A 25,827-nucleotide genomic window follows, 5' to 3' on the forward strand; every position below is an offset into this window, starting at 1 on the left:
CTTTATCCCATCCTTCTCTGACTGCCATCACATCGGCCTGTGCCTGAGCCTTCTTTAAATGTCTTCCTCTAAATGAAAGCTGGGGCTCCAACAGAGTGTCTTGTTCTAATTTTAGCAGGCAGATGACAGTAGGGACTTCCAAGAACACCCTGTCTTCTAAGCCTCCTCCATCATGTACAGCAAGCTCCCAGTGGCATGCAGACTGTAGGAGGTCAGTCTGGCCATTTCCTGAGCTCAGTCATGACCTGTGCACCTTTTCAGTGTATTTAAACATATGTCTTCCTGCCCACTCCCAACATGTACTACATTTTGGGTTATACTATATACATTACTGTATAGATCACTGCCCTAGACAAACCTTTTCATATCAAAACATGAAGATCAATAGTCTGGCAAAATGGTTCAGTGCTAAAGAGACTTGCTGTCAAGGCGCATGATCATCACTTTTTAGGTTTTTTCCTTTTAAGTGTGTGTGTGTGTGTGTGTGTGTGTGTGTGTGTGTGTGTGTGTGCATCATATAGGCAGAGGCAAACATACCACAGCATGTATGCAGCACACGAGTTTGCTCTCTGGAATTCATATAAAGCTGCCCTCTGACCTCTGCATGTGTGCTGTGGTATGGTTGCCCCTGCCTATATGATGCATATACATACAATAATAATGAATGAAAAGGAAAAAGTGTGAAAAGTGATGACTAAGTTGGCATAGTGGCACATGCCTATTTTACCAGGGCTGGGAGGGTAAGGCAGGCAGATGGGAGTATATAAGGAAACCTTGTCTCAAAAACAAGGCGAAGGGTCAAGATCTGCCTTCCCTAACCATCCAGACATAAACATTCCTTTTCTCTGGTTAAAAACGTATTATGGAGGCTGAGAAAATTATCAATTACATAAAGACCTTGCTAAAGATCTGAGTTCTGACCCAGTACCTGGAACTCCAGCACAGAGAGGCAGACAGGAAGGTCATTGGGACTTGCTGGCCACCCAGTCAGCTGAGTCAGTGAACTCCAGATAAAAAACAATGTGAGGAAGGGCTGGCAAGGCAATTCAGTGAGGAAAGGTGCTTACTGCCAAGACTGATAACCTGAGTTCAATCCTTGGAACCCATATGGTGGAAAGAGAGAACAGTTTATCTCTTGACTTTCTATACTTGTCCTGTGGCATGTGAACACATCCCATTTTCCTCAAATTTTAAAAATATGAAAACACTAAAGTGTAAAAAACTGGACATTGACATCTGTGTCATACACACACACACAGACACACACACACACACACACACACACACACACACACACACGCATGCCCGTCCACACATCATCCTAAGTGTCTCATACCCACAAATCAGTAGCTCTCTGCTCTCTCATCTCCCTAGCCCTTGATAACACTATTGTGTTTCTTGTCCCTGTGACTGTTGGTTTGAGGTGCCCCGTGACAGGTGGAATCCATACTGTTTGTTCTTTGTGTCTCCTCTTCTCTGCTTGTTGTAGCTCTGATAGTTCCTGCTGGCTTGTTACTAGATTAGACATGATCTGGATGGATGTTTAGTATCTCTGGGAGTCGAGAGAGCAGGTTCTGTGTAGCACACAGGAGAGGATTCTGGGAAGCAGTGAGATGTAGCAAATGCTTTTCAGTAGTCAGCTGAGCTGCCCGATGATGTCATGATGAATGAATGTGTCTGTTACTAGTATACCCCAGTGAGGGGCCGCGGTTGGGAAGGACATACCTGAGGACATCCATTCTTGCTGACCCGAGGCACATCAAAGTTCATTGGTGATGAGATAGGGAAGGAAATCTGGGTGAGGGGCAGCCCCACAGAGGAAGGGTCCTGCCTGGCCTGGCTGGCCCTGCAGAGGCAAGGGAACAGGAGTTGTCACTCTCTGGCCTGTGGCCAGCGTGGCAACAGAGGCTCACACTTGGACTCTGGGTTGAGGTGCAGGGGAGAGTGCAGTGGTCCATCTCATTTAAGCTAGGACCTTGTAACAAACACACTGGTGATTTCCGGCTCAAGTCTTGGCAAGGTTCAACTTGGTAGGAGATGACAGCCATAGTTCTCAGGATCTCTTAGCAGTGACTTGAGGTGACCTTGGCTGTATCAGAGCAAGTCACCTTTACCATCTTCAAAATGGGCCTTGCCTTCCCCACTTCATATTTGAAAATCTTTATCAGAATTCCTCCTGACTTGTGGAGATCCTGGCTTATGTTTAAGGGTGAAGGGCCTGTGGGGGAACATGCACACGTGCTTGCAGTTTGGGCCCACTGGTGTATTATCACTGCAATAGGCCATTAGTGATCACACCTCCAATAAGAAAGTGGGGCTTTTGGGTTATAAAAAGTCCTCAGAGCCAGGGATGAATCAGGAGATCAGCTTGGGCAGTGACAGGCAGACAGCCAACTCTGGGAGGGGTGCTGTCACAGAGCAATCACGTTGCCTGAAGAACATCCCTCTCTTTGGCCATCAGTGGCCACTCTAGCCTGAATTCCTTCCTGAGGGCACTGTAAAGGAGGTCTGGGAACTGGGAAACATGCCGAGACCGGGGTAGACACCACCAGGAGCTGAGAAAGGACACACCCAGGCAGGACTCATGTTCCAAGATGGCTTTAGGTCATCTACTTTGGGGACCCTCAGATGCTGAAGCCTTGAACCCTACAGGGAAAGGGGAGCCTGGGATGGCAGGTTTTTTGGGGGGGGCAGAGGTTCTCCTGGGCTGGGAAAGGAGTCTCTATTGGGCTCCTTGATACCATCTCCTTCCTGCTCTTCAGGCCCTACATGCTCAGAAATCTCAGGAGAGAGTCCCCACTTTCTCTTTTCAGGGCTCAGGGTCTTCTGGAAGAGAAAGGCAAAGTCTGCTATGGAAAACTCAAGGTGTGTGTTGAAGGAGTTTAGAGGGAACTTAAGGAAGGGGACCTTTTCCTCATCCCAGCCTCTGCCCTCCTCTCCCTCCTAACCTACATCCGCTTACTTAAACTCAGTGTAGCTGGGAACCACCCGAGCAATCACCACCATGGGTTTGGGGCTGTTGACCAGAGGCTCGTTGACTCCCTGAAGAAAGACCTGGAAGGAGAAGAGGAAGCAGTTGAAGGCTCCCATCCTACCCCTAACATCTCTGATCCCATCCCTACACCTGCCATGATCCCATCCGTATAATTGCCATGATCACATGATCCCATCCCTACACCTGCCATGATCACATGGTTGTCATGCTACTACCCATCTCTGGGATGTGCTCCTCCCCACCCCTGCTTTCCTTGCCTTTTATTTTGCTCAAGGCTTTTCTCAACTTCAGGAAGTAGAGTCTGACTGGGAAAGTGCCCCTGGTTTCCTAGGGGCATTCCTGGAATTCAGCTGCCCTGAGGGACAAGGTATATAAGCAGGAGTCCAGGTCTGGGAGGAGGCCCAGACAATTTCTGGAACAAAACTGTGGTCATGGATCCTCCTGGGTTACAAGAGGTAGTTCTCTGATTATGTGAGAGGAGAAGGCACTTCGTAAATCGGGGATACTAAGCCCAGGACTGGTTTCTCCAGCTGTACTGAGTCTCCCAATCCAATGTCAGGATTCATACGGGGCACTTTTTGATTTGGCATTCATCAGCCCTGGTGCCTGTCCACTGCAGGGCTTTTCCCAGCAAAGGGTGGATGAGAAGGCAATCCTTGGCATCAGCATTGCCTGGGCAGCCCTCATTTCACAGTTCTCGCCATGTTGCCAAAGCCCATAAGTGTTGACCTGTCTGCTCCTCTGCTTTCCTGCCAGCTCCCCAGACCCCTCTTTATGCTGCAGTCTTTTTCTCTCCTAACACATTGTTGCTTCTGCTTTTGCGCACTCCAATTCCTGTCTCTGGACCTCTCCATCCTCATCCTCTGCCAATTTATTCTGACAGCTATTTTTTTCTCCTTAGGTTCTGCGGCACCATCCCTGGTCCATTTCTAATAACTAAAGAAGCCCATTCTCTTGGCCTCTGCCGTCCTCCTCTGTAGCAATCACCAGAATTGGAGCTTCTTTGTTTGCTCTCTATTTGATAAGGCTGGCATGGGCACACACATGCATACCACTCACTGTTGTATTGCCAGCTTTTAGCACAGAACCTGGCACAGAGAGGGAGTCAACAATGTTTGTGACATTCAAGAGGGCAAGGGAGAATGATGACAGGAGAGGTGTCTCTGTGCTGCTGAGTGTTAAGGAGAAGGATGGAAGAACAGAGAGTCCTGCGGACAGAGTGAGAGAGACATGGCGGCCTTAGGAAGGGTGGAGTTGAACTGGCCTCAAAAATTGGTTGGGTCCTAAGGAAAAAGGCATGAAGGACAGGGGCCCTGAATACAGTCATTCCCTTGCTGGGTCTGCCCCAGCTGGAAAACCTTGACCAGACCCAGACCCTCTTTAGGTCTCAGTTTTCCAACCTGTGCATTGAGAGTTTGTGTCTTCTGGCTCTGCTCTCCACTGGGAAAAGAAGCCCAGGGGGTGGGGCTTGCTCTGAATACCTCTCTCGCTTGATGACCATCCCCTAAGGCCCTTCTGTCTGGACCAGTCTCTGATGGGCTGCTGGTGGCTAACTCCACACAGGTGTGAGCTGGTAACACTTAAACCATCCTTAGTGCCTTTTGGCTCTCACAGGGGCCCCCAGGTGAGCCTCTGATGTCACTGAAGAGCTGTCATGCCCTATTGCTCACAAGAACTTCAACAGGTATGAGGGTTGAAGGTAATGGTCTAGGTGTGTCTGTAGGGGATGGATAATTTACACCTGTTGTGTGCTGACTCTGGCCATCTGTGAATGAGACAGCTGTAGCAGTATACCTGCTTGTGACAGCCTGGTGAGTAGCTGAAGCAATTTCTTTTCCCACTGTGTCTCCTGAGACAGGTGCTTCTGTGGATATTCTGTGACATATTCTGGAGAGAGGTCTGTGTTGGAACGGGAGTGGATAGGTGGGCTTCTGGGGGACAAGGGAGCTCAGACTCTGCTAGACAAGTCAGAAGACTGAGGCAGGGGTGGGCAGGTCCACTGTCCTGGGGATGTGGCCCCTTCCCTGGATGAAGCTTGTGGACAGCCAAGCCATCTTGACTTAATTCTTCCTTGATTCATATGCAGGAGTGACTGGTTGTCCTAGAAAGGGGCCAGACAGAAGAGAGGAAACAGACACCTGCTGACATCCAGCCGGTAGCTGAGGGGAATCAGAGATGTTGTTCAGGGTCTCTGGGCTCTTATATCAGACTAACTTGGGTCTCCGAGTCCCAAGATGTGACATGGGGCTAGAGATCAGTTATTGCCCTGCCAGGCTCATGGTGCTCCATGACAAGGGATCAGATCAGGTCTCTGGGGGTAGGAGAAGGCTATGTCAGAGCTCTAAGGATTGCACACAGACATTTGTGGATATGAATATGCTGCCCAGGGAAAGGCTGAGGGTCCAGGTGCCTGGGCCATGTGTGCCTCAAGTACCTATCGTTCCTCTTGAAGCTGTCCTTGGGCTGAAAGGTGAAAGGTCATGGTATGGCTCATGCTTGGTCTGCCCGGTAGATGAGGATGTATAACTAGCCATCATGTGAACAAGTGAATAAGGTTGTAAATGCTCAAGCAATAGACCAGTCAAACTTGAGGACAAGCCAGGGAAATGACAGGTTTTGTCTGGGAGTCTCATGCGCTTGGTGTGTGGGAGGTGTGTTTGTGCCATGGTGTTGGCATGCGTGTGTGTGTGTGTGTGTGTGTGTGTGTGTGTGTGTGTGTGTGTAGATCACAGCACAACCTTGTGGAGTCAGTTTTCTATGTGTATTTCAGGGATTGAATTTAGGTCATCAGATTTGTTTAGCACATACTTTACCCACTGAGCCATCTCGCTGCCCCCGATATGGCTAATTTAGAAAGGTCTCATTGTTCCTACCCTTTTTTATTTCTTCCCTAGACACCTCTGCTCCATCTCTCAGGCCATTCAGAGGTGATCAAGGGTTCCACCTGTCCCCACAGTCCCCACAGTCCCCCAGTGCTGGTACCTCCAGAGCTGTATGGTCACAGCCAATGTAGCGGGGTAGCAAGCTGCTCTTCCGAACCATGGTGGCATATAGGCGGCTCTTGGCAGTGGCTTCATCAGCTTTCTCAGACTGCACGGGGTGAAGACAGAATGGAGACAGAAGATACATAGGAAGGAGAATGTCTAAGGGGCAGGGCCTGGTCATAAATCCAGCCCTGTGTGGACACTTGCTTACCATTGCACCACTGGGACTTGAGCTGTAATTAAAGCTCATAGTCCCCGGGAGCTCTTCCAAGAAGATCAGCCAATAAATCTCCCCCTTTCCATTGGAATATTTCATTGCCCTCACAGGGACTACTGCCTGCCTTCTTTCTTGGTGAGGATGTGATAAGGAGGCCTGGGGTGTAAGTAGACAGAGAGCAGGGCCTGGCAGATGTCCCACAAGACAGGTCTAGGGCTACCTTCAGGGTCTCTTGGGGTCTTTGCTTTCCTTCCTGCCCTGGTGCCCCTTCTGTAGCCCTGCAGCCCAGGGAGGATAGTGATCTCTGGCACCAGAGTTGCTTGGCAAGAAGGTGAGTGCCAAGGTCTGGGGGAAGGAGTAGGGATGGGAACTACACATGCTGAGTTCTTCCAACTTTACCCATCACCACATTGGAGCCTGCCCGGAGGTGCCTTGTCTTGCCTTTGCTATGGAGCAATAGAGGTCCAGGGTAAAGTGTACTCCTATGGACATGCAACTAGTAAGTGGCAGACCTAGACCTAGAACAGGAACCCAGACAATCTTACCTCACATGCTCCTTTCCTTTGAAAGGAAAGGGTCTCGAGTGCATGTTGGAGAAGAGCTAAGTGATGCTCTGCTCCTCTGTGGCCCAGGACCAGGCACTCAGGTGCTTAATAAGTACATAAGCAATGAAAGTGAATCTTCCCCTTCACCAATCAGCACTAGGAGTCTAGTTCAAGGTTGAGAGGCTGTAGTTTCTACTCCAGGTTGGTATTCAGTTGTCCCCCTGACAGGGTTCATTCTGGAGAATATTTTGACTACCAAATTTATACTCCATATCTCTGGCTTGGGAGGAACATGACCTGAGCTCACCCTCAATTCTCTTCTCAGAGAACATTTGGGAACATCAAAGCACTACCCAGCCAGGGGTTAGGCTCACAGCCTAGTGCTTGCTTGGGCTTACCTTTTTTAACTCGAAGTGGTATGTGTGGAAGATACGCAGGTATTTAATGGGGACTTTATAGGACACCAGCTCCTCTTTCTTATTGTTGTCCATCACCTTGAGGATGACATCTGGAAAGAGTAGCGGGTGAGGTGGGGAAAGAGCTTTCCCAGTGATGGGAGGCAGTGAGAGGCAGGGGACATTGCTGAGACAGACGGACAATGGAGCACATGGAGGAATGCATGCCTTTCCTCGTGTAGCCATTTTCATAGCTTAAGCATTCCCTTCTGGAGGGAGGAGGGAGACTCATAAGACTCAGGAAAACCAAGAAATAAAAAGGCTCAGAAAGTTACAAGATTCACAAGCCCCTCCCTAAGATGCTAACAGCAGTCAGCAATTACTGGTAAAAGGAGACTCTCTGATGGAGCTGCCCAAAAGCTATGCCATGTCAGAATCTCCATGCACGGATGCCACCCAAGCTGAGGGTGAGCTCCTCAGTAGTACTGCTGCCTTTGAGTCACTGTGCTCCTGTAACTGTGCTGGTTAGTTTTTGTCAAGTTGGCATAAACTGGAGTCATGTGGGAAGAAGGACCACCAGCTGGAGAACTGCCTCCATCAGATTGAATTGTAGGCATGTCTTTGGGGGCATTTTCTTAATTGCTAATTGATGTAGGGGAGCCCAGCCCACTGTGGGTGGTGCTGTCCTTAGGCAGATGGCCGTGGCCTTTATAGAAAAGAAGTGAGCAAGCCAGTGAGCAGAGTTCCTCTACTGATTTTTGCTCGAAGCTACTGTCTGGAGTTCCTGCTTTGCTTTGCCCTGATGATGGACTACACAACCTGTAAGTCAAATAGATCCTTTCTTCCCCGAGTTTTTATTGGTCAGTGTTTCATCATAGCAATGGGGGAAGGAAACTAATATAGTAACTCCTTCCTTGAAGCAACCTAAGTAAACTGTCTGCTCCATCAAGCTAGACTTGAGAGGAATTATTAGTTTGTCATGGAACACCACCTGGGGTAAACACATTTGTTTACCCCTGGAAAAGTCACACAACACATGTACATGTAAGGGAACACACATGTACATGTAAACCCATAGGCATTATCTGCATTTCTATCCAGGGCAAGACTCCAAGCCATGTGCTGTTAGAATCTCCCAATGTGAAGAACCTCTGAGCCCCAGAATGGACACATAGGACCAAGCCCAGTCCCATAAGGCAATAGACATGTGAACATGCCATTTTCAGGAATAGGGCCCCTTCTCTTGGTCATATACTCTCCCACTGCCTCTTTGCGTGGACGGGAAGGAGTGTGTCTCATATGTTTTAGGTAGGGAAACAGAGGATCAGAAAAGAAAAACCATCTACTAAAGAAAGCTCTCAGTATAAGAAAGTCTACTCTATGGGGCTAGAGAGAGGACTCAGTGTCAAGAGTACTAGCAGCTCTTCAGAGGACCTGGGTTTAATTTTTAACACCCACTTGGCAACTAACAACACTGGTCCAGTTCCAGATCTGATGCCCCCTTCTGGCCTCCATAGACACTGCATGCATGTGAGGTACAGACATGCAGGTAGACAAAGCACCCATACTCAGAAAATAGACATAATTTAAAAAGCCTGCTCCAAGTTAAATTTTATTTGTTTTCATTTTTTGTGAACAAGTATTTGCCTACATGTATGCATGTGCTCCATGTGAGAGCCCTGTGTGTGCAAAGGCCAGAAGAGGGTGTCAGATTCCCTGGAACTGGAGTGTGGTGTGGTAGATTGATTGCAAATAGCCCCCATAAGCTCATAGGGAGTGGCACTATTATGAGGTGTGGCTTTGGTGGATAGGTGTGGCCTTGTTGGAGGAAGTGTGTCCCTGTAGAAGCAGGGTTTGAGTCTCATATGCTAAAGCCATGCCCAGTGTCTCGGTTCACTCTCTGTTGCTTTTGAATCAAAATGTAGAATTCTCTGTTCCTTCTTCAGCACCATATCTGCCTACACGCCACCATGTCCCTCCACGATGATAATGGACTAAACCTCTGAACTACAAACTACCCAAAATGTTTTCCTCCATAATAGTTGCCATGGTCATGGAGTCTCTTTATAGCAATAGAAACTGTAACTAAACCATGGAGTTACAAATGTATGTGAGCAGCAAATGCTTTTAAACATTAAGCCACTTTTCCAGTCTCTACTCCAAAGAAATTAGAATGAAGATCAACACACCATTTAGTAAACACCTCCCAGAGACCACATTGTCTCCTAAAATCAGGATAAACTTTAAGGATAAAGCCAGCATCCTGGAAATGATCAGCTGCCCACTCACTAGTACCTGCTGTGTTCCAGGCATGGTGGTAACAAGTACCTAGCTACTAGTCCTACAAATTCTTATGGCAAGCATCATCCTCCTTCTCTCTAAAACATGACCAGTGGCACTCAGAGTGGGCATGGAACTGGATCAACACCACATAGCTAGGAAATGGGTAGCAAAGAGGCTGGATTCGGTGACTCGATGCATTTTCTTCATTCTTGGAAATCTATTTTCTTTTGGTTTTTTGTTTGTTTGTTTGTTTTTGTTTTTGAGAAGAAGGAAGAGATGGGCAATGAGGACAGAGGAGAAGGATAAAGGAATGGGGGAAGCAAGATGGAGCCTGAATAAGGAGAAGCTAAGAGATGACAAGGGAGGACAAGGATTATGCTTGAGGGGCACCCTTTCCCAGAGGATGTTAAGGTACTATGAGCAGCTGCTGCTGTTCTGTGCACCTCTCCCATCTGCAATGGGGTGACAAGAGGGTAGCAGGCTGTTATTTTGTTCTCAGTCTTCCTTACAGCTATCCTGAACACAGAGAGGGGAAGGCCCTTACCAAGAGTGGGCTCCATAGGATCCATACCAAGAAGGAAAGAGGCACTGGATGGTCTTGCAATTTACCAAAAGAAAGTATAATACCTCCAGGATTTAAAATCAGCAGGTCTGGATTCTCCTACCAAGATGCTAATTTGCTTGCTTTCTGGCCTCTAGGGAGTCATTTAGCTACTCTGGGCTTCTCTGTATACTTTAAACAACCTAACAGAAAAGAGAAATCTTATCCAATTATTAAGATTTCTGAGGAAGGACTTATGAATGAGGAACCCTATATGCCCAGTCCCAGCTCTCACCAGTTTCTCCTTGTTAACCATCTGTAGCTCTCCACATACCCATCCCTGACAGACCTGAGAAGATTCTGCAGGGGGATCCCAGGACTCCCAGCTAAGATCTGACAACAGTAGCCAAGGAAGCTGTAAACGCATACCCACTCCCCATGGACTCTGCACCCACCAAACTGATCAGGATTTTATGAGATCCTGCATCTACCTATCTTGGGACACCCTGTTTTTTGTAGGAAGCTGGCCCTGAACTGTAACTGGGTGAATAGACAGCCATTCCTTCCATGATCTTGTCTTCTTGTGTCAAATGTTTCATTAGCTTCCTGTTTGGGCACTGAGCCCTTCTGCTTCCCACCACTCCTTTTGTGTGGCCAAGAAGTCATTTTGGCTACCTGCCTACTTTGGCCTTGACCCTTTTGCTTTTCATTAACATGTCCTCAAGCTACCTCCCCCCAATCCTCTTGCCTCTTGCCCTAGCCCCCAATTTCCTACCCTCTCTGTAGATATCACCACAGTGACCAGTTCCAACTAGGATCCAACAAGCAACTTCAATCTGTGCCTGCCAATATTCTCTGTTTCATGTGGCCTCTTCACCCTCCTGTCCCTCCTGCAATTAGTCCTGCCCCCCAGCTACACAGAAGACCCAAGACTACTGACCTCTCACCACACTCTTCCTCATTTCACCCTCTTTGTGCATGGCAGAGGAGCAGGGTCCACCTATCATTGCTACTAACTTACACACACACACACACACACACACACAGAGAGAGAGAGAGAGAGAGAGAGAGAGAGAGAGAGAGAGAACACATGGGGTGGGAGGATACACAGCAATACTATGCAACAGCAGGCATTCACATAAACACATGAGCCCTCACAAAGGTGTGGGTGTACAAGCACACATGTGAATCTGGTGAAACCTCAGGATGGGTTTTGTTTGTTTTCTGCTCTTTCATGTCTTCTCAAACCATCCCCACAGCTCCTCTTCTTCCTTTATGGGAAGGCAAATATTCTCTTGCCTTCTCCCCAAGTGTGGGAGCCCACTGTGTTACCTCTTTCCCTCCTACAGTCTCTTGATTGTCAGCTTTTGGTCTGTGAGGTGAACAAGGAGGGCAGTAAAGCCTACCTTTTCTTTTAAAGCCACCTGCAAGAAGTGAGGATGCTGATCTGACTAGTTGAGTCCAGGGACATGGCAGGGGACCGCTGCTCTATGCTGCCAGTGCTCCCAGGCTGCCCAGTGCCAGTGCTCCCAGGCTGCCCAGTGCCAGTGCTCCCAGGCTGCCCAGTGCCAGTGCTCCCAGGCTGTCCAGTGCCAGTGCTCCCAGGCTGCCCAGTGCCAGTGCTCCCAGGCTGCCAAGTACTGGTGCTCCCAGGTTGCCCAGTGTCAGTCACTGCTCTCAGGCAGTTCTGGCATCAGCAGTCACTTCAGTATGCCCAGCCCAACCTCTCACTTGAGGGTAGACATTAGATGGTCTCACACTGAGAAAACACACAGGGTGCATTGGCAAATGTGCATACAAGCACCTGGTCCAAGACCAAGGGAGGACTGGCCAGGGATAAAGATCCATTCTAGCCAGAGGCATTAATAAAACTCAGCTAGAACCTGGAGCTCCAGTGATAGAAGATGCCTAGTCTCTCAATGCTTACCCAGGACTTGTGTTATTTAAATTCCCTAAGCCTCAGTGTTCTCTCCTAAGGAGCATAGCTCCTCTTAGAGGCTGGTGACTCTAATGATGGATGCGTGGGGACATGCCACAAGACTATAACATGCCATTTCAGTGGGACATGGCAGTAATAACAACCATGAAAATAACAGCAACTGTCATAAAAAAAAACGATAAGCTCATATTGTCTGGAAAATTCATTTATGTGGAACAACTCATTTTTCCAGCAGGCTGTAGAGATGAAGCATGATGGGATTATGGATTTTTTTCCTAATGCTTTTATGGGAGCCCAGGGAGGTGCTCAGGTGATCTCCAGCTGTGTTGGGACAAGCCTGTGCTTTTGCCTTCCATGCCGGTGGGGCTGTGTTCCCTGTATTTCCCACATGCGAATCCCCAGCTCCCAGCCTCACCTTCTCGTCCTGCATCCTCTGCCTGGATCTCCACTTTCACTGTGTCCCCCCAGATGGGTGCTCTGGTGGGTTCTGAGGTCACAGAGGTCGCTGCTTTGGGGTTGTGAGTGGTGGCTTCCTCTGATGTGGTTTTTCTGGAGAGGAAGGGCAGCTGAGTTAGAGGGAGGCTTTCTGCTTTCTTCCTGGGCTCCACTGCGTGGGGACAGAAAGTGGGCAACTCTCTCCATACACACTCATGCCAGCCTGGGCTCAATGCATGCCAGGCTTCTCCCTTCAGCTGTCTTGTTTGATGATCACCCATCTTGCTGGCCACTTGCTCACCTTTCTTAGGTGCAGAAGCTCAAAGCGAAAGCAAGGCAGATGTCATACCTATCTGCTTTCCTGCCCCTTGCCAAAGAGGGCTCCTGGCAGGTGCCTATATGCAGGGACCCCATCTGGACCCTCTTCTCTGGAGGTCTGTTCAATGGTAGAATGCTTCGGGATAACACTTGGCCCTGTGCCACCCACCTAAGCTGCCCTCTCCTGGCTTTCAATTCTCTAAGTGTTTGGCTGAGTCAGAGTCCCAGGCTGACCCGATGCCTCAGCTCTGAACCCTTTCCATGGGGTAAACTATCTCCTTATCCCCTCTGACCAGAACCCTGGGGTAGACACTGGGTGCTGGGCACAGGGCAGAAGAGAGCTTCCCGGCCCTTGACCACACAGGCTCTCAGGGGCAGGCTGTGCAGGTGAGGCAGGAGCCTGGGTTTTTTGTGGCTCAGTAGAGCCTGTAGGTGTGGGAGGTGAGTGTCCCTGAAATCCAGGGCCATCAGACAGCTCAGTCAAAGGGTTAATATCCTTGTGTTAATATCCTTTGATCAGGGATGAGCAGTCCCTGCCCCAGTCTGTAGGAGGGGAGCTATACCAAACACCCAGCAGGGGAGATCTGGTGCATCCCCCTCTGAGAGCCCTTTGTTTTATCTCTGTGATCATGGCTGACTGAAGGGTGCCACATGAGCTCTTCCTGCCATTCTGTTCTTCTGTTCTCTGTCTTAATGGCTGCACCTGCAAAGCCAGGGCTCCCGGGCTTTGCCATCAGCTCACCACACTGATGAAAGTGCACAGAGACACCTCAGTCCCGCACTGGTGCTCTGCACCTCTGACAGAGGCAGGGGAAGACAGCACAGCAGCCATGGAGATGTGGGTTCACTAAGGACACGCGGGAAGGAAAGCAGGCCTCCTACATGTCACCGTCCTGCCCCCACACAGGCTCATCCTTGGGGGCTCTTAGGGATTGCAAGTGACTGTATGCGCACGGAAAACATAAAACCAAGGGTGTGAGAACGCCGCCGGTGACAGGGCTGGCCTGTGACAGGGCTGAGATCGGAACTCACGCCTGCCCCTTGACAGCCCTTCTCTTCCTGCAGTGCCTATCTTCTCCCCTCCTCTATTCAAGCTCTAGGGGTTTTGCCGGAACAAGTCAGAGTTAAAGGATGGAGGAAGTTAGAGCTTCCCCTTAGGACCAGAAAGAGTTAAGTCTCCCTAGCCTAGCCAAGAGGTGGTCAGGGTAGGGGGCTGAGATGAAGGGAAGAGGGGGAGGCCCAGGGGAGAAGGTAGGGGGTGGAGAAGGAAGCTATTAGCAGGTGGGGGAGTCTGTAAGGGTAATGGCTTTTCCTGGCACAGCTGGCTGACTCCTTTGGGCCTCGATGAGAATCTAGAACTGGAGTTGGGGGTGGGGAGAATGTTCTGTCTCCTTCCAGAGTGGAAACAGGGGGCCAGCTGACTCCTGACTCCCAGTCCCAATCTGGCATTGTGATCTTGGTGCCTGGTGGAGCTCTAGGTCCCCATGTTCTGAGGGAGCCCAGGTCTCCCAGCACAACCTCAGGTCCCCGTAGCTTTAAGATCTGCATCCCTTTCATCCTTCTCCAAGGTTTAAGACTCCTCCCTCCCCATCTCCAAAGGGCAGCCTTTGCTAAACAGCCTGGCAGCCGCAATCAAAGCCAAAGACACTGGTGCCTATTTACTCAGGGCTCAGACCTAGTTTAGTCTCAGCAGGATGGGACTGGGGTTGGGTGCAGAGGAGGGGAGCAGCTGCCTTGGGCTCCAAGCTGTGCAAAAATGTAGTTCCCCCCAAAAGGCCTACACCTCCCCCAGGGTACAAGAGGAGTGTGTCTGACAAACTCCAGGCCTCTAAGCCTGCATTACCTGAAGGTCTCACCTCAACATGGCGTGAGGGGCCAAGTCCAAGCACAGCTGTGAGTGGGAGGGAATGAGAAGCTTCTGTTTTTTGTTTTTCCATTCAAGGTCACGACTAAGGGAAAATGCGGGTGCCTGATTCCTGTAGGCTACTGCTGGGGGTTGGAGAAGTGGAAAATCACCAGACATGGATGGAGGCTGGGGAACACACACACACTCACATCCATCCCACACACCCACAGCAACCCCACCTCCACACACACACCCACAAACATGCACACAGAGAGGCATGTGTTTCGTGTTGTTTCAGTTTGCATGCCCCACTACACCCATTCCTTCCCTTGCCACCCTGATGTGTGTGTGCATGTAAGAGTATGCACATGTATATGGAGGCTAGAAGTTGACTGTAGATACCTTCCTATTTCTCTCTCCATCTCTTCTGAGACTGGATCTCTCAGAAAAGATTTGGCTAGACAGCTGGCCAACAAGGCCCAGGCATCCTTCTGTCTGCACCTCAAGCCCGGGGTTACAGGCAGCATGGCTTTTTACATGGGTACTGGGGATTGATCTGAACTCAGGTCCTAATACTTGCATGGCTAGCACATTACTGACTGAGCCATCTCTCTGGTGATCCTTCACCATCTCAGTCCTGTCCTTCCCTGACTGCTAGCTTCCAGCTGCCTCTGCTGTCTTCTAGTCCCATCTGAACCTCTCTCCCCCATTTGCCCCAGAGTCCTTTGGGCCTCCCAGTCCTTTTAGAACTTCAGAGCAAACCCCATAGGGGGCCTGTGCTTATTCGGAGAGACAATCCCAGGATAGCTCACCACCCAGGATAGCAAAACAAAGGGAAGGGTCCTAATTCAGTGTGTTCTGAGTCCTAAAGAGTTCTTAGCAGGATGAGTAGGGCCAAAACAAAGTTCCCAGAAACTCAGGGAGGGAGGCATTCAAGCAGGCTTCGACAGGCTAAATGAAGGACAGTTCTTTAGATGGGAAATGGCTGACAAAAGGTCCTGCTACCCTTCAAAGTGGCCCACTATGATCTGTTGATGGCTCTCCTGGAGAACCTAAAGAGAGGTGGGAAGACAGGTTCAGACTAGGTGTCCTTGAGGTCAGCTGCCAGGTGTGTGGTTGGGCCTATCTTGAGAACACCAGGCAACCCCCACCATGCCAGGCTCTTTCAAGTCAGCCCATGAGCCAAGTACACCAGGTTCCTCATCCTCTAGGAGGCAACTGGCAGCCAGACTCCCAGGTCTCAAGTCTGCTTTCCTCCTGGGAGGCATTTAACAGCCTGAAGACCTCTCCCCAAGGTCAATCTTCCCCAACAGGGGTAGGAGCTAGAGTTAACCTCTGCAGAGTGGGCCAATGGTTGCATTCCTGTCCTGGAGCTTACCTGCTATGGCTAGCAAGGGAAGATGTCTGGAGGAGGCAGGGGTCACAGAGATGTCCCCAGAAAGAGGACCCTTTCCACAATGAAGCCTTGCAGATTTGGAGGAGGTCAGGAGTTGGCTCATGGCAAGTCATAGGAGGGGCAGACTTGGACAGTCAGGCTTTCGGGCCTCCTGATTGACTCCTCTCTCATTCTCTTTATTCCAGGCCCACCTCCAGGGCCTCTGAGATCACATAAGGAAGGGAAAGGACTGACTCCTCTGGCCTCAGCTAAGCCATGTGGGAACTATTGGTCAAAAAGCTGTGCCCAGGGAATCATTAAAGAGGAGAGGGGCTGATCTGAGTCAGGTAGAGACCCATCCAAAGCCCCTTCTCATCCTTTCTCATTTCAGACCCAGCCCAACAGTCACTCCCCTGTATCATGCATCCCTTCTCTGGCTTCAATGCTGTTCAAGTCCTTGTGGGCTCCAGGCTAAGCAGCATCTGTCACTCTAGGGCATAAATGGAGCTGTTATATTATGCAAAGTGAAGGGCTCTCATTGCCCAAAAAACAAAACAAGCAAGCAAACAAAAAAACACCCAAAACAAACAAAACGAGACTTTGTCTCTCTACCTCATCCCTTTCCTCTTCAGCCGTTCTTAGAGGAACCGTTCGTGGGGTAGGGAGGTCAGCCCTTTTTGGAACTCAGTCAGTCAGATGGATCTTCTCATGTGGTTCAAGAGGGAACTCTGGTTCACAGAATGCAATGTCTGGGGTAGATTTAATATCACATCCTCTCTCCTCTGGAAAGGGAGTGTCCCTGATTCCAATGATCATTTCTGAGGCCAGGGATAGCACCAGGCCAAAGACAGTGTGTTACCTGCCTTACCTGTAAGCCATGGAGGCATGTATCTTGGGTTATCATTGATGTGGCTCTTAAAAGTCACCTTCTTAGGATAGGGTGGCACCAAAATCTTGTGGGGGGCAGATGACAGTCCCCGTGACAAGTTGTGGGTATGAGTGAGACAACTTTAGAAGGTTTCATGTCTTGAGATCTTCTCAACAGATCAATCAATGACCATCCACTCTTCTAGAACCCCCTTGCCTCTGTAAGCACCCTTAGCAAGGAGGGATCCAGGCCAGATACTGGGGTGAACTTCCCAGTCTCAGAATTCTTCCTGGATGTTCAGATTCATCATTCCTAATTCTGAGGTTTGGGGTATCTCCTTGCCCAAATACTGGGGACTGGAGCCTGTTCAGTCTCTGGGGAGACAGAGGACAAAGAAGTTGGGACAGTGTCACCTTACTAGCTCCTTCCTCCCATGTACACTACAGAATTCAGGAGGAGGGACCTGATTGGTCATCTCAGATGCTCTTGTCTTTTCTCCCAGCATTGGCCAGTGGGTCCCAGCCTAGTGTGAATAAGGACAGAAAATGGCTGTGGAAAGGCACATGGAAGTAGCTCTTTTCCTGAAGCTGTGCTGGGCATTCTGGCTCAGACACAGACCCTGCCTATGCTGCATCAGCTCTCAGTTCTGCCCAGGAGGCACAGGGCAAATTCAGGTTCCAAGGGCTGTCCCAGTATAATATCCTTGAAGATGGTGGAAGCAAAGCGTGGCTATAGGGACAGGACCTATTCAGGGGTCCAGCCCAGATCCTGGCCTCTCTGTTGTCACAAGGCCTCATAGGTGGATCTTGGCTCTGGTTTTGCTAGGCACACGGACCATCCTTTGAATCCCCAGCCACAGTTCTAAGCTAGTTTTTGAATCACATTCCTCTAACACCTTCACAGCACCCAGAGAACGTTCCTCAGGTATCAAGATCCCTGGGAAGATGGGGTCACACCTAGTTCCCCCCTCCCATCCTCTTAGCCCCATCCCTATCTGTGGAAAAGGAGAGGAATTTACCCTTTATCCTTTCCAGAGATAAACCCCACAGCTTTCTGTGGATTCCAGGATGGCCCCCCTGAAGGCCAGAGGAGGCAGACTGGGGTTCAGGCACACAGTTGTTGATCTGAGTCTTGGCTCCTGGCTCTACTGCTATGGACTCAGACTCGTTCCATAAACCTTTCCTGCACTAATGGTGCCCTGTGGCTAACATAGGGTGAGACTGCTGCCTGCACACCCATGCACAGGGCTGGACGGAGGTACAAACTGGATCCAGGGCTTCTGGAATTTTTAGGGTGCAGTGTGAGGGAGCCTGGGGTGGAAGAGATTTCAAGGAGAGAAGGGGTGCATAGAAGAGACCACAAAGGAGCTGGAAGAAGTATTTGCAGGTGTGGAAACTAGATGAATGTCCCAGGGAAGGAAGGGAATCTGGCCATCCCGGAAATGAGAAAAAGGGAGACCTCAAGAAAAGGTGATACCTGCTCACAGAAGCCGAAGGGTCAAAGTCACTCTCTTGGAAGGAGATTACCAGCCTGCAAGGCTGGATGTGGCACCTGAGTCTGAGCTGGGTTGGGGAGGGGACAGTTATGAAGGACCACTGAAGATTCCAGCTGTTCGGCCTGCATTGCCAGCCCTGGATTTCACACAGAAACCTAGATTTCAAAACAGTGTAGATAAGCCCAAATTCATTCCCCAAAATCAGAAATCAGTAGGCAGTTGTTGGGGTGGAGGTACTCTGAAAGAGCCAGGGTTCTTGGCTTTGCCAGGCTCTGCTACATACCAATGACCTCAGGATTATGTCACCGGTCTGGCCCTGAAGGTATGAACTTCGTCATTGTTAGTAAAGCCCCTTCTGAAGGGAGCTGTGTGGCTAAGTGGAAGGTGACAGACACAGGGAGGAGGCAAAGGCAGGTGAAGCTGAACTGGGACCCAGAGGTGGCTGGCCCCTGCCAGGTGGCCTCCCTCTGTCTTTGCTGTGCACTGTACCACCAGACACCTGTTTCTGAAGCCATCGTGGCCCAGATGGGGCAGAAGGAAGTTGGGCGAAGTTAAGAGGGAAGCCCAAGCTCTCAGCTGCCCATGGTGTCTGGGGAGTCAGCATCCTGGTAGGAGCTCTGCACATACTCAGTAAAAAGCTCTGGGGTCTACGCATCATGTGCCCTGGAGTTCAGAAAGTGCCCTCTCTGCCCTGTTTCTTGCCCTCTCCCGAAGCATGCTTGCTTCTGTTGGGCAACATTGCCCTCCCGGCTGTTTCTCTGGAGTCTGATGCCCCAGGGAGAGCTCATACTGTCAGGGACTGAATGTTCATTTCAGTCTGAGACCTCAGGCGCCTTATGCTGAGCTGGTGGAGGAACATCTGGAAAGAATGCTTGTAACTACAGTCTGGCAGGGGCGGGGGGTGTCCCAGGCCAGCCCTGCTTTAACCATTGACACCAGCTGTGTTTACAGCTCTGGGACTTAGGGAGCTTCACACAGAACAAAAATTTGGAGGCTCTGAGCCTCAAGGGTGAAACCATATGGAGCAGCTGTGGGGAGGAAATCGGGCTACAGGCCTAGTGAGTACAAGATGATGGAGTCCCAGGGCCCACCCAGGATCTGCTCCCCAGCCTTGTCTCTTTCCAAAGGGGCATCCTTCTTGAAGACAAGATCTCTACTAGAGCCAGTGAGTCAGATTTTTTTCCAGGCTGGCCTCCAACTCACAGAGATCTGCCTGCCTCTGCCTCTTGAGTGCTGGGATTAAAGGCATGAGCCACCAACGTCCAGTCAGATGGGAATTATTATTTTTATCTGCTCCATTCCATGACCAGCCAATCACCTCAATCCAGTTCTTCACTCTCCAGGGCCTCAGCTTTCTTGACTACTTCCAGGGGACAATATTACTTCCCCTACTGTTAGGTATACATGGGGAACTGGTAAGCTTAAAACAGGACTAATTTACACATGGGGGCCACTTTCTTCCTGGAACTCTCTCTCAAGTATGGTCACTATTAGTGTTAGTTTTGCTCAGCTCAACTCTACAGTTGCTGAGGTAGAGGTCACCTATGAGTCATCCCAGATTTCTGCCTTCTTTGCTTAGATTCTTGCCCTCTGTGGCCCCTTGGCTACAGGGACGGGTGGGTATGTCCAGAGCACAGGCTGGATCTCCAGATTGGTCACTGCATCTCTTTGGAAGCCTGTTAGGTCCTTGATGCCAACATTTCTCTTTCAAGAGGGGAAACTACTGCATAAAAGATCAATTCAAACAGGAGGTAGAAGGGGCTTTGGAATTTGAAATCCTGGATCCTCCAGTGAAAACCTATTTGCTGTAGGACCGCAAGGGTCTTAGAAATGCTGTGAGCAGCAAGACATCCCTATGTAAGATGAGGTCTGAAACCTTCACACACTCTGCTCACATTTGCCTCCAAGATGGGATTCTTTAACTCTCTTCATACCGGAACCATTATTGTCTAATTCCAATGTCCTTTCCATTTAGTCACAAAGGACAGAACCATTTGTAATCAAGACCAGGCTCAGTGTGGGCCAGGGTCTGGGCTCACTCCTGATTGTCACTGTCTTGCTCCTGACCTGTTTCTCACCCTCAGCTCAGCTAAGTCAGGGCTGGCCACATGCTCAGAGGAACCACCCAGGCTGGCTATGCCCCACTCATTAGCTCAGGGCAGCAGGCAGCCAAGGCAGCAGCTGCCAGAACTGGCAGTCCTTCCCCCAGACTTTGGCCAGGGGTCAGAATCCACAGGCCATCTCCTGGTGCTCCCCCATCCGGCCCACTGGGGTACCCCCACCTGTCAGGACCATTGCCTTCCTGGTCCCTGCTGGGCTTTGACTGACAGGTCTCTTTGTGCCAGGCTGGGAGACAGGCGCTGGACACTGGACAATTTAGGGGAGACCTGGGGCCTGGGCACTGGTCCAGCAGACCTGGGTGTGGAGTCGCCTTGTGCAATACAGCTAGGGCACTAAAGAATAGACAGTTTCCCAAGCTACAGAGTAAGCCAGCCTAGCAGACCTGTACCAACATGGAACCCAAAACTCATCCTGGTCCATGGAAAGTCTGAGACTTTGCAGATCAGGGACTGGAAGGCTGTCATACTGGAAGGGAGGGGCAGTGGGCCAGACTCTGAGTCTTCCTGTCTCCAGTTTGACTTCTTTCTACTGTCCTGTGGGGTTTTTTTGGGGGGGGGTTTCATGTGCCCAATATGAGTGCTGGCTGAGGACTACTTACCCTGTGTTTTGCCCTGAACCTGCCAGTATTGCCCATTTCCTGATTCTACCATCTTCAAGGCTCTTCAGACCTTCCCACATGAGGCATTTGGGCATTCAGAGGTGAAGCAATTTTCCAAAAGTCACACAGCAAATGAGGACAGTGTCATACCCATCCATACATCCATCCATTACTAGCTTCCAGCTTCCTACACTCCATAGGTTTTGTAATGGGGAGAGAAGAGTGAACAAAAGAGACCTGGTGGTTGCTCTTGGAATCAGTGAGACCTGATGAACAGCAAGTGAATAACCACATAAAGGCAGCAATCTACTGTGGCAGTCTATAGTACTGTGGAGGTGTGCAATGGGGAGATGCTGGCTTGGGAGATCAGAGGTCTCTTCTTAGAGTAGGTAAAGTTGGATGAGGGGTGCAAAGACTCGGGGTGGGAGGGGACAGTGTTTCCTTAAGACCGAGATGACCATTATGGCTGGAACAAAGATAGATGGGGGGGGGGTCATGCTGCTGAGAAGCTGGAAGAGCCAGTGAATGAAGACTCAGCCATGGTGGGCCTGGAGTTCTCTTCATCCTGGGAGCAGCAAGAAGCCATGGGGTTGCTTAGGTACTCTGATGCCACAGAAGCAAAGGGAAACCTTCCTTAGAAGGAAGTTGGCAAAGGGGCAAGATTGGATGTACCTAGCAGGTGGGAAAACTACAGTGGCCTACTAGGTGGCAGAGAGACATGGCCAAATACAAGGGACAAGTGTGTGTGTGTGTGTGTGTGTGTGTGTGTGTATGTGTGTGTGTGTGTGGTGCTCTTAGACATAGGTTGAATGGGGCAGGATGTGATTCCTGATGCCAGGATGGGCATGAGATGGCATAGAGAATATTAGGAATGTGTGGCCTTGGAGGAAACCAGGGTAAGCCAACATTTAATTCTATGTGGGACACATGAGGAGCAAGGCCAGAGAGGAAGCGAGAGTAGAGTATCTTGGAAGCCAAGATATCTAAGGATAGTGAGTGGTCACCACAGTCTAGTGCTACTGGGAGACCACACAGACGAGATGCTCCTTGGATGTAGTTGAGGTACAGTGCCCACAAGGGACTTGAGAGAATTGTTGCCATGGGGTAGTGAGTGGGATTGGAAAAGTGGCTTAAAGAGAGAATGGCAGAACCATAAAACAAGCAATTGGGCCTGTTGAGCTAGACAGCTGTGACAGCTGGACTGGCTGGGGCTACAGTCTACAGAGGGGTGAAGTGGCCTGAACCCTTTGCAGCTCCCTCTAATGATATAGATGAGTAGTTTGGGGGTTCATGTCCCAGCCTACCACCTCAACTATAAATCTGCTTGCTGGGAAAGCAATAAAGCCAAAGAGGACAGAAGGAGTTTGAGACAAGGACACCAGGATCCCTACCCTGATCTGAGGTGGGCCTATATGGACAGGCAGAGTGCATGCAGTAAGCCAAGATGGGTGACTAGACTCAGGACACCAGAAAACATGGTAAAAGTACTTGGAGTAAGATGTTATGTATGCATGTATATGTGTGTTTTCTGGCCTTATTGAGGTATAACTGAAGAGTAACAATAATATATATTAGAAGTGTATACCAGGATTTGACATACTTACCTTCTATGAATGATACCATGTAATCGAGCTAACACATCCATCCTTCACAGTTATCCTTTTGTATGTATGTGGTGGGAATGCTTAAGACTTGCTGAATTTAAAGTCTACAATATAATATTAATTATAGTTGTCATAGTGTATAGTAGATTCCCAAATTCACCTTATAAATGTATGTTTGGACTCTGACTGACATCTCCCTATTTTCTCCATTCCTAGACCCTGGCACTGTTTTGTGAGTTCAATGTTATTCTACATTGAATGAAATAATGTGGTGTTTGTCTTTCTATGCCTGGCTTATTTTACTTAGCATTATATCTTCCATGTTATAGAAAGTTACATATGACATGTATATGTATGTGTGTTATCTACTCATTCAGTGATGGTTAGATGTTTAAGTTCATTCCATATCTTTATATGATGATGCTATAACAAAATAGGGATGCAGTTATCACTTCATGACACTGACTTCTTTCCTTTGGATATGTATACAGATGTAGGATTGATAGATCTATACTAATCCTATTTTTAATGTTTGAGGAGTTTCCACAATGTATAAATATGCATTTCTAGCCATAGTGTAGAGAGATTTCCTTCTTTCCACATCCTCACCAATATTTGTAATTTTTATTAAATTTAATTAGTTAATTAATCTTGTTTACCTGGGTGTTCATGGGGTGGAGTGGTACACATGCCGTGGAGTTTGTGTAGTCAGTGAACAACTTGTGAGAATCTGTTCTCTCCCATATATGTGGGATCCAGGATTGAACTCAGGTTGTCAGTCTTGGTGACAAACACTTTCATCAGGCTACTTCTTGTCTTTCTGATAATAGCCAGCTTAACAGAGATGAGTGGGATGATCTTCAAATTTTGATTTGGATATCTTTGGTGATTAGTGGCTATCTATCTATGGTGACTAGTAGCACTGAGCACCTTCTCCTACACCTGACACCCAATTGTACTTTTTTTTTTTTTTTTTGAGACGATTTCATGCATCGTGGGCTAGCCTTGAATTCACTATGTATTCAAGATGATGAACTTGAATGTCTGCTCTTCCTGAGTGACCAAGTGCTAACGTTACAGGCGTGCACCATCATGCTAGGTTTATGCTGCTTGGTGTATGTTAGGCTAGCACTCTACCACAGAGCTATACTTCCAGCCCTCTTTGCCTGTTTCTATTTCTTTGTTTTGAGAAAGGGTCTCACTGTGTATCCCTGGCTGTCCTGGAACTCACTTTGTAGATCAGGCTGGACTAAACTCCCAGAGATCTGCCTGCCTTTGCCTTCCTGTAGCTGGGATCAAAGGTGTGTGCTATCATAGCAGGGCCCTTTTAAAATCAAATTGACTTTCTGGTACTGGGGAGTGTAGGTTCTCCATATTCTCTGGGCATTGACTCTTCATTGGATGTGTGGTTTGCACGTATGTTAGGTCATTCTGCTTCTTCAAGTCTGTGGTAGTTTTCCTTTGCTGCACAGGGTTTTTCAGCTTCTTGTCACCCATTTGTTTATTTTGTTTTCGTTGCTTATACTTTCGATGTCAAATTAAAAAAAAAAAAAAAAAAGCATTGCCAAGACCAATGTAAGGATCCTAGGGAAAACTGTTTACTTCTAGATCTTAACAGTTTCAGATTTACATTCAAATGTTTATAATTAAAACACACACATTGAAATACCCATATGAGAAAAGACTTCAGTGGACTTTCTTATTGCATATTTTGCTGTTCTCTGTTGTAATCAGATCGAGGAAGACAGCAAATTTGTTCTAGGGTCTAGGACTCAGCTCTGGGGCCTTTGAGTTCTTGGTCCCCCCCTCTGGGATTCCTACCTGGGGCTGGGGGTTAGCACTGGAAGCCATCTCTGGGTCCTGGCAGCTGGGCCTTCATTCCCAGAAGCCCTCCCTTCTCCTTTTCATTTGCATCTCATTAGCACCACTTGGAGCTGCTGGCAGCTCAGCTTGGAGCTCTGGGACCAGGCTGTAGCCTGGCACAGGCCCTGCTCCCATCATGAAAAGGGGAGTAGGGATGTACACCTCCCACTTTCTATCCTACATGCGGTGGTGCCGTAGGGTCAGAGGAACTAGGGTGTTCTCAGCTCTTTACACTCCCATCCAGGCTCACATGCCCTAGACTCCCCTCCCTTGCCTGTTCCTATGGCAACAGGGTGATAGTGCAGGGGTCTTGGAGCAAGGCAGCCATCCAGCTCCCCTCCCCTCCTCAGCCCAGGCTGGATTGGTGACAAGCAGGGCCTCAATCTCCTGAGATGATCAGTGATAATTGGTTTATGGAAATAGCTGAGAAGCTGAGGGACATTCCCAGTAGAAACCAGGCTCCCGCCAAGGCAGCTTTCTGCCACCTGTCCTTCCCTGGTTAAGAAATGGGGCTGGGGGGGGGGGGTAGGGCAAGAAGCTGGGTTGAGGCTGGTGGGGTTTTCCTGGGCAAACCAGGCAAGAGCCCCACCTGTTGTTCTTCAATCTCTATGCCTTGCGGGAAAGGGGGCGTGAGAAAGGCTACTTGTCGTCTTAGCCAAGCTTTGCATCCTTAGACCATTATTAGTCTGTGACCATGTTGGAGAAATGGAGAATGAGACCCAGGATCTTCAAGAAGCCTCAGTTCTGGGGACAGATAAGAAACACATGTGTTGCTGTTGCTAGGGGATCTACTCTGGTAGATCTGGCTGCCTGGAGGAGGAGGCAGGAGGAATGCAATGAAGGTGAAGATTTAGTGGGTGTGCACATGAGGGCTGGGGCAGGCATTCTCCAAAGGGACTGAGCGGTGGGTGGGAAGTGCCTGGTGCAGGCAGGGAGGTGTCAGGTAGAACTGTAGGAGGTCACAGAAGCCAAAAAGTCCCCATTCTTGCACAGTGCTAATTTCCCTCCACAGGGAAAGCTGGCTGGCTGTGGTTTTGCTTCATATGCTTTTTGAGGGGCAGCAGACAGCGAACATGGCATGGCAGGCCCTGGCCACCATGGAGAGAGTGAGAGAGAGAGAGAGAGAGAGAGAGAGAGAGAGAGAGAGAGAGAGAGAGAGAGAGAGAGATGCACTAAAGGACTAGAACCCATTACAGAAACGACCAGGAGAGGTGAGGGCCCCCAGAGGGTGGCTACACGCAGCAAAGGCTCTTGCATCCCCCAAGACCAGGAGAAGCAGACTCCAAGTCGTTCTGTGACAGGAGAGCAAGGAAGGAATTCAGAAAGATGCAGAAAGATTAAAGTAGCCAAAGAGCAGTTGGCAGAGAAAGACTAGAAGCCATTCCCCACCCAGGCTTCGTGTAAC

The 25,827-nt window shown here is 49.3% G+C and overlaps 2 protein-coding genes across 3 annotated transcripts in view; one reads left to right on the forward strand and one right to left on the reverse strand.

Moving 5' to 3' along the window:
• LOC127231687 (coiled-coil domain-containing protein 33-like) overlaps positions 1-25,827 on the reverse strand; it is a 66,163-nt gene that overhangs the window by 19,008 nt on the left and 21,328 nt on the right. The window contains exons 4-8 of the mRNA XM_051197401.1: positions 12,315-12,448; positions 7,140-7,249; positions 5,978-6,085; positions 2,963-3,054; positions 1,726-1,846 (exon numbers count right to left, since the gene is read on the reverse strand). Of these exons, the coding sequence (XP_051053358.1) occupies positions 1,726-1,846; positions 2,963-3,054; positions 5,978-6,085; positions 7,140-7,249; positions 12,315-12,448 (565 nt within the window). The remainder of the gene's footprint in view (positions 1-1,725; positions 1,847-2,962; positions 3,055-5,977; positions 6,086-7,139; positions 7,250-12,314; positions 12,449-25,827) is intronic.
• The window catches only part of Stra6 (signaling receptor and transporter of retinol STRA6), a 76,225-nt gene continuing 55,092 nt past the window's right edge, over positions 4,695-25,827 (forward strand). Inside the window, exon 1 of one of the 2 annotated variants that reach the window (XM_051197588.1) lies at positions 4,695-4,806. The gene's annotated coding sequence lies outside the window, so the exon portion shown is untranslated. Of the gene's footprint in view, positions 4,807-16,096; positions 16,221-25,827 lie in introns of those variants that run through there. The other variant, XM_051197590.1, reaches the window with a different exon arrangement.

The sequence above is a fragment of the Phodopus roborovskii genome, unplaced genomic scaffold (assembly GCF_943737965.1).
Source record: "Phodopus roborovskii unplaced genomic scaffold, PHOROB, whole genome shotgun sequence".
NCBI classification, from domain to species: domain Eukaryota; kingdom Metazoa; phylum Chordata; class Mammalia; order Rodentia; family Cricetidae; genus Phodopus; species Phodopus roborovskii.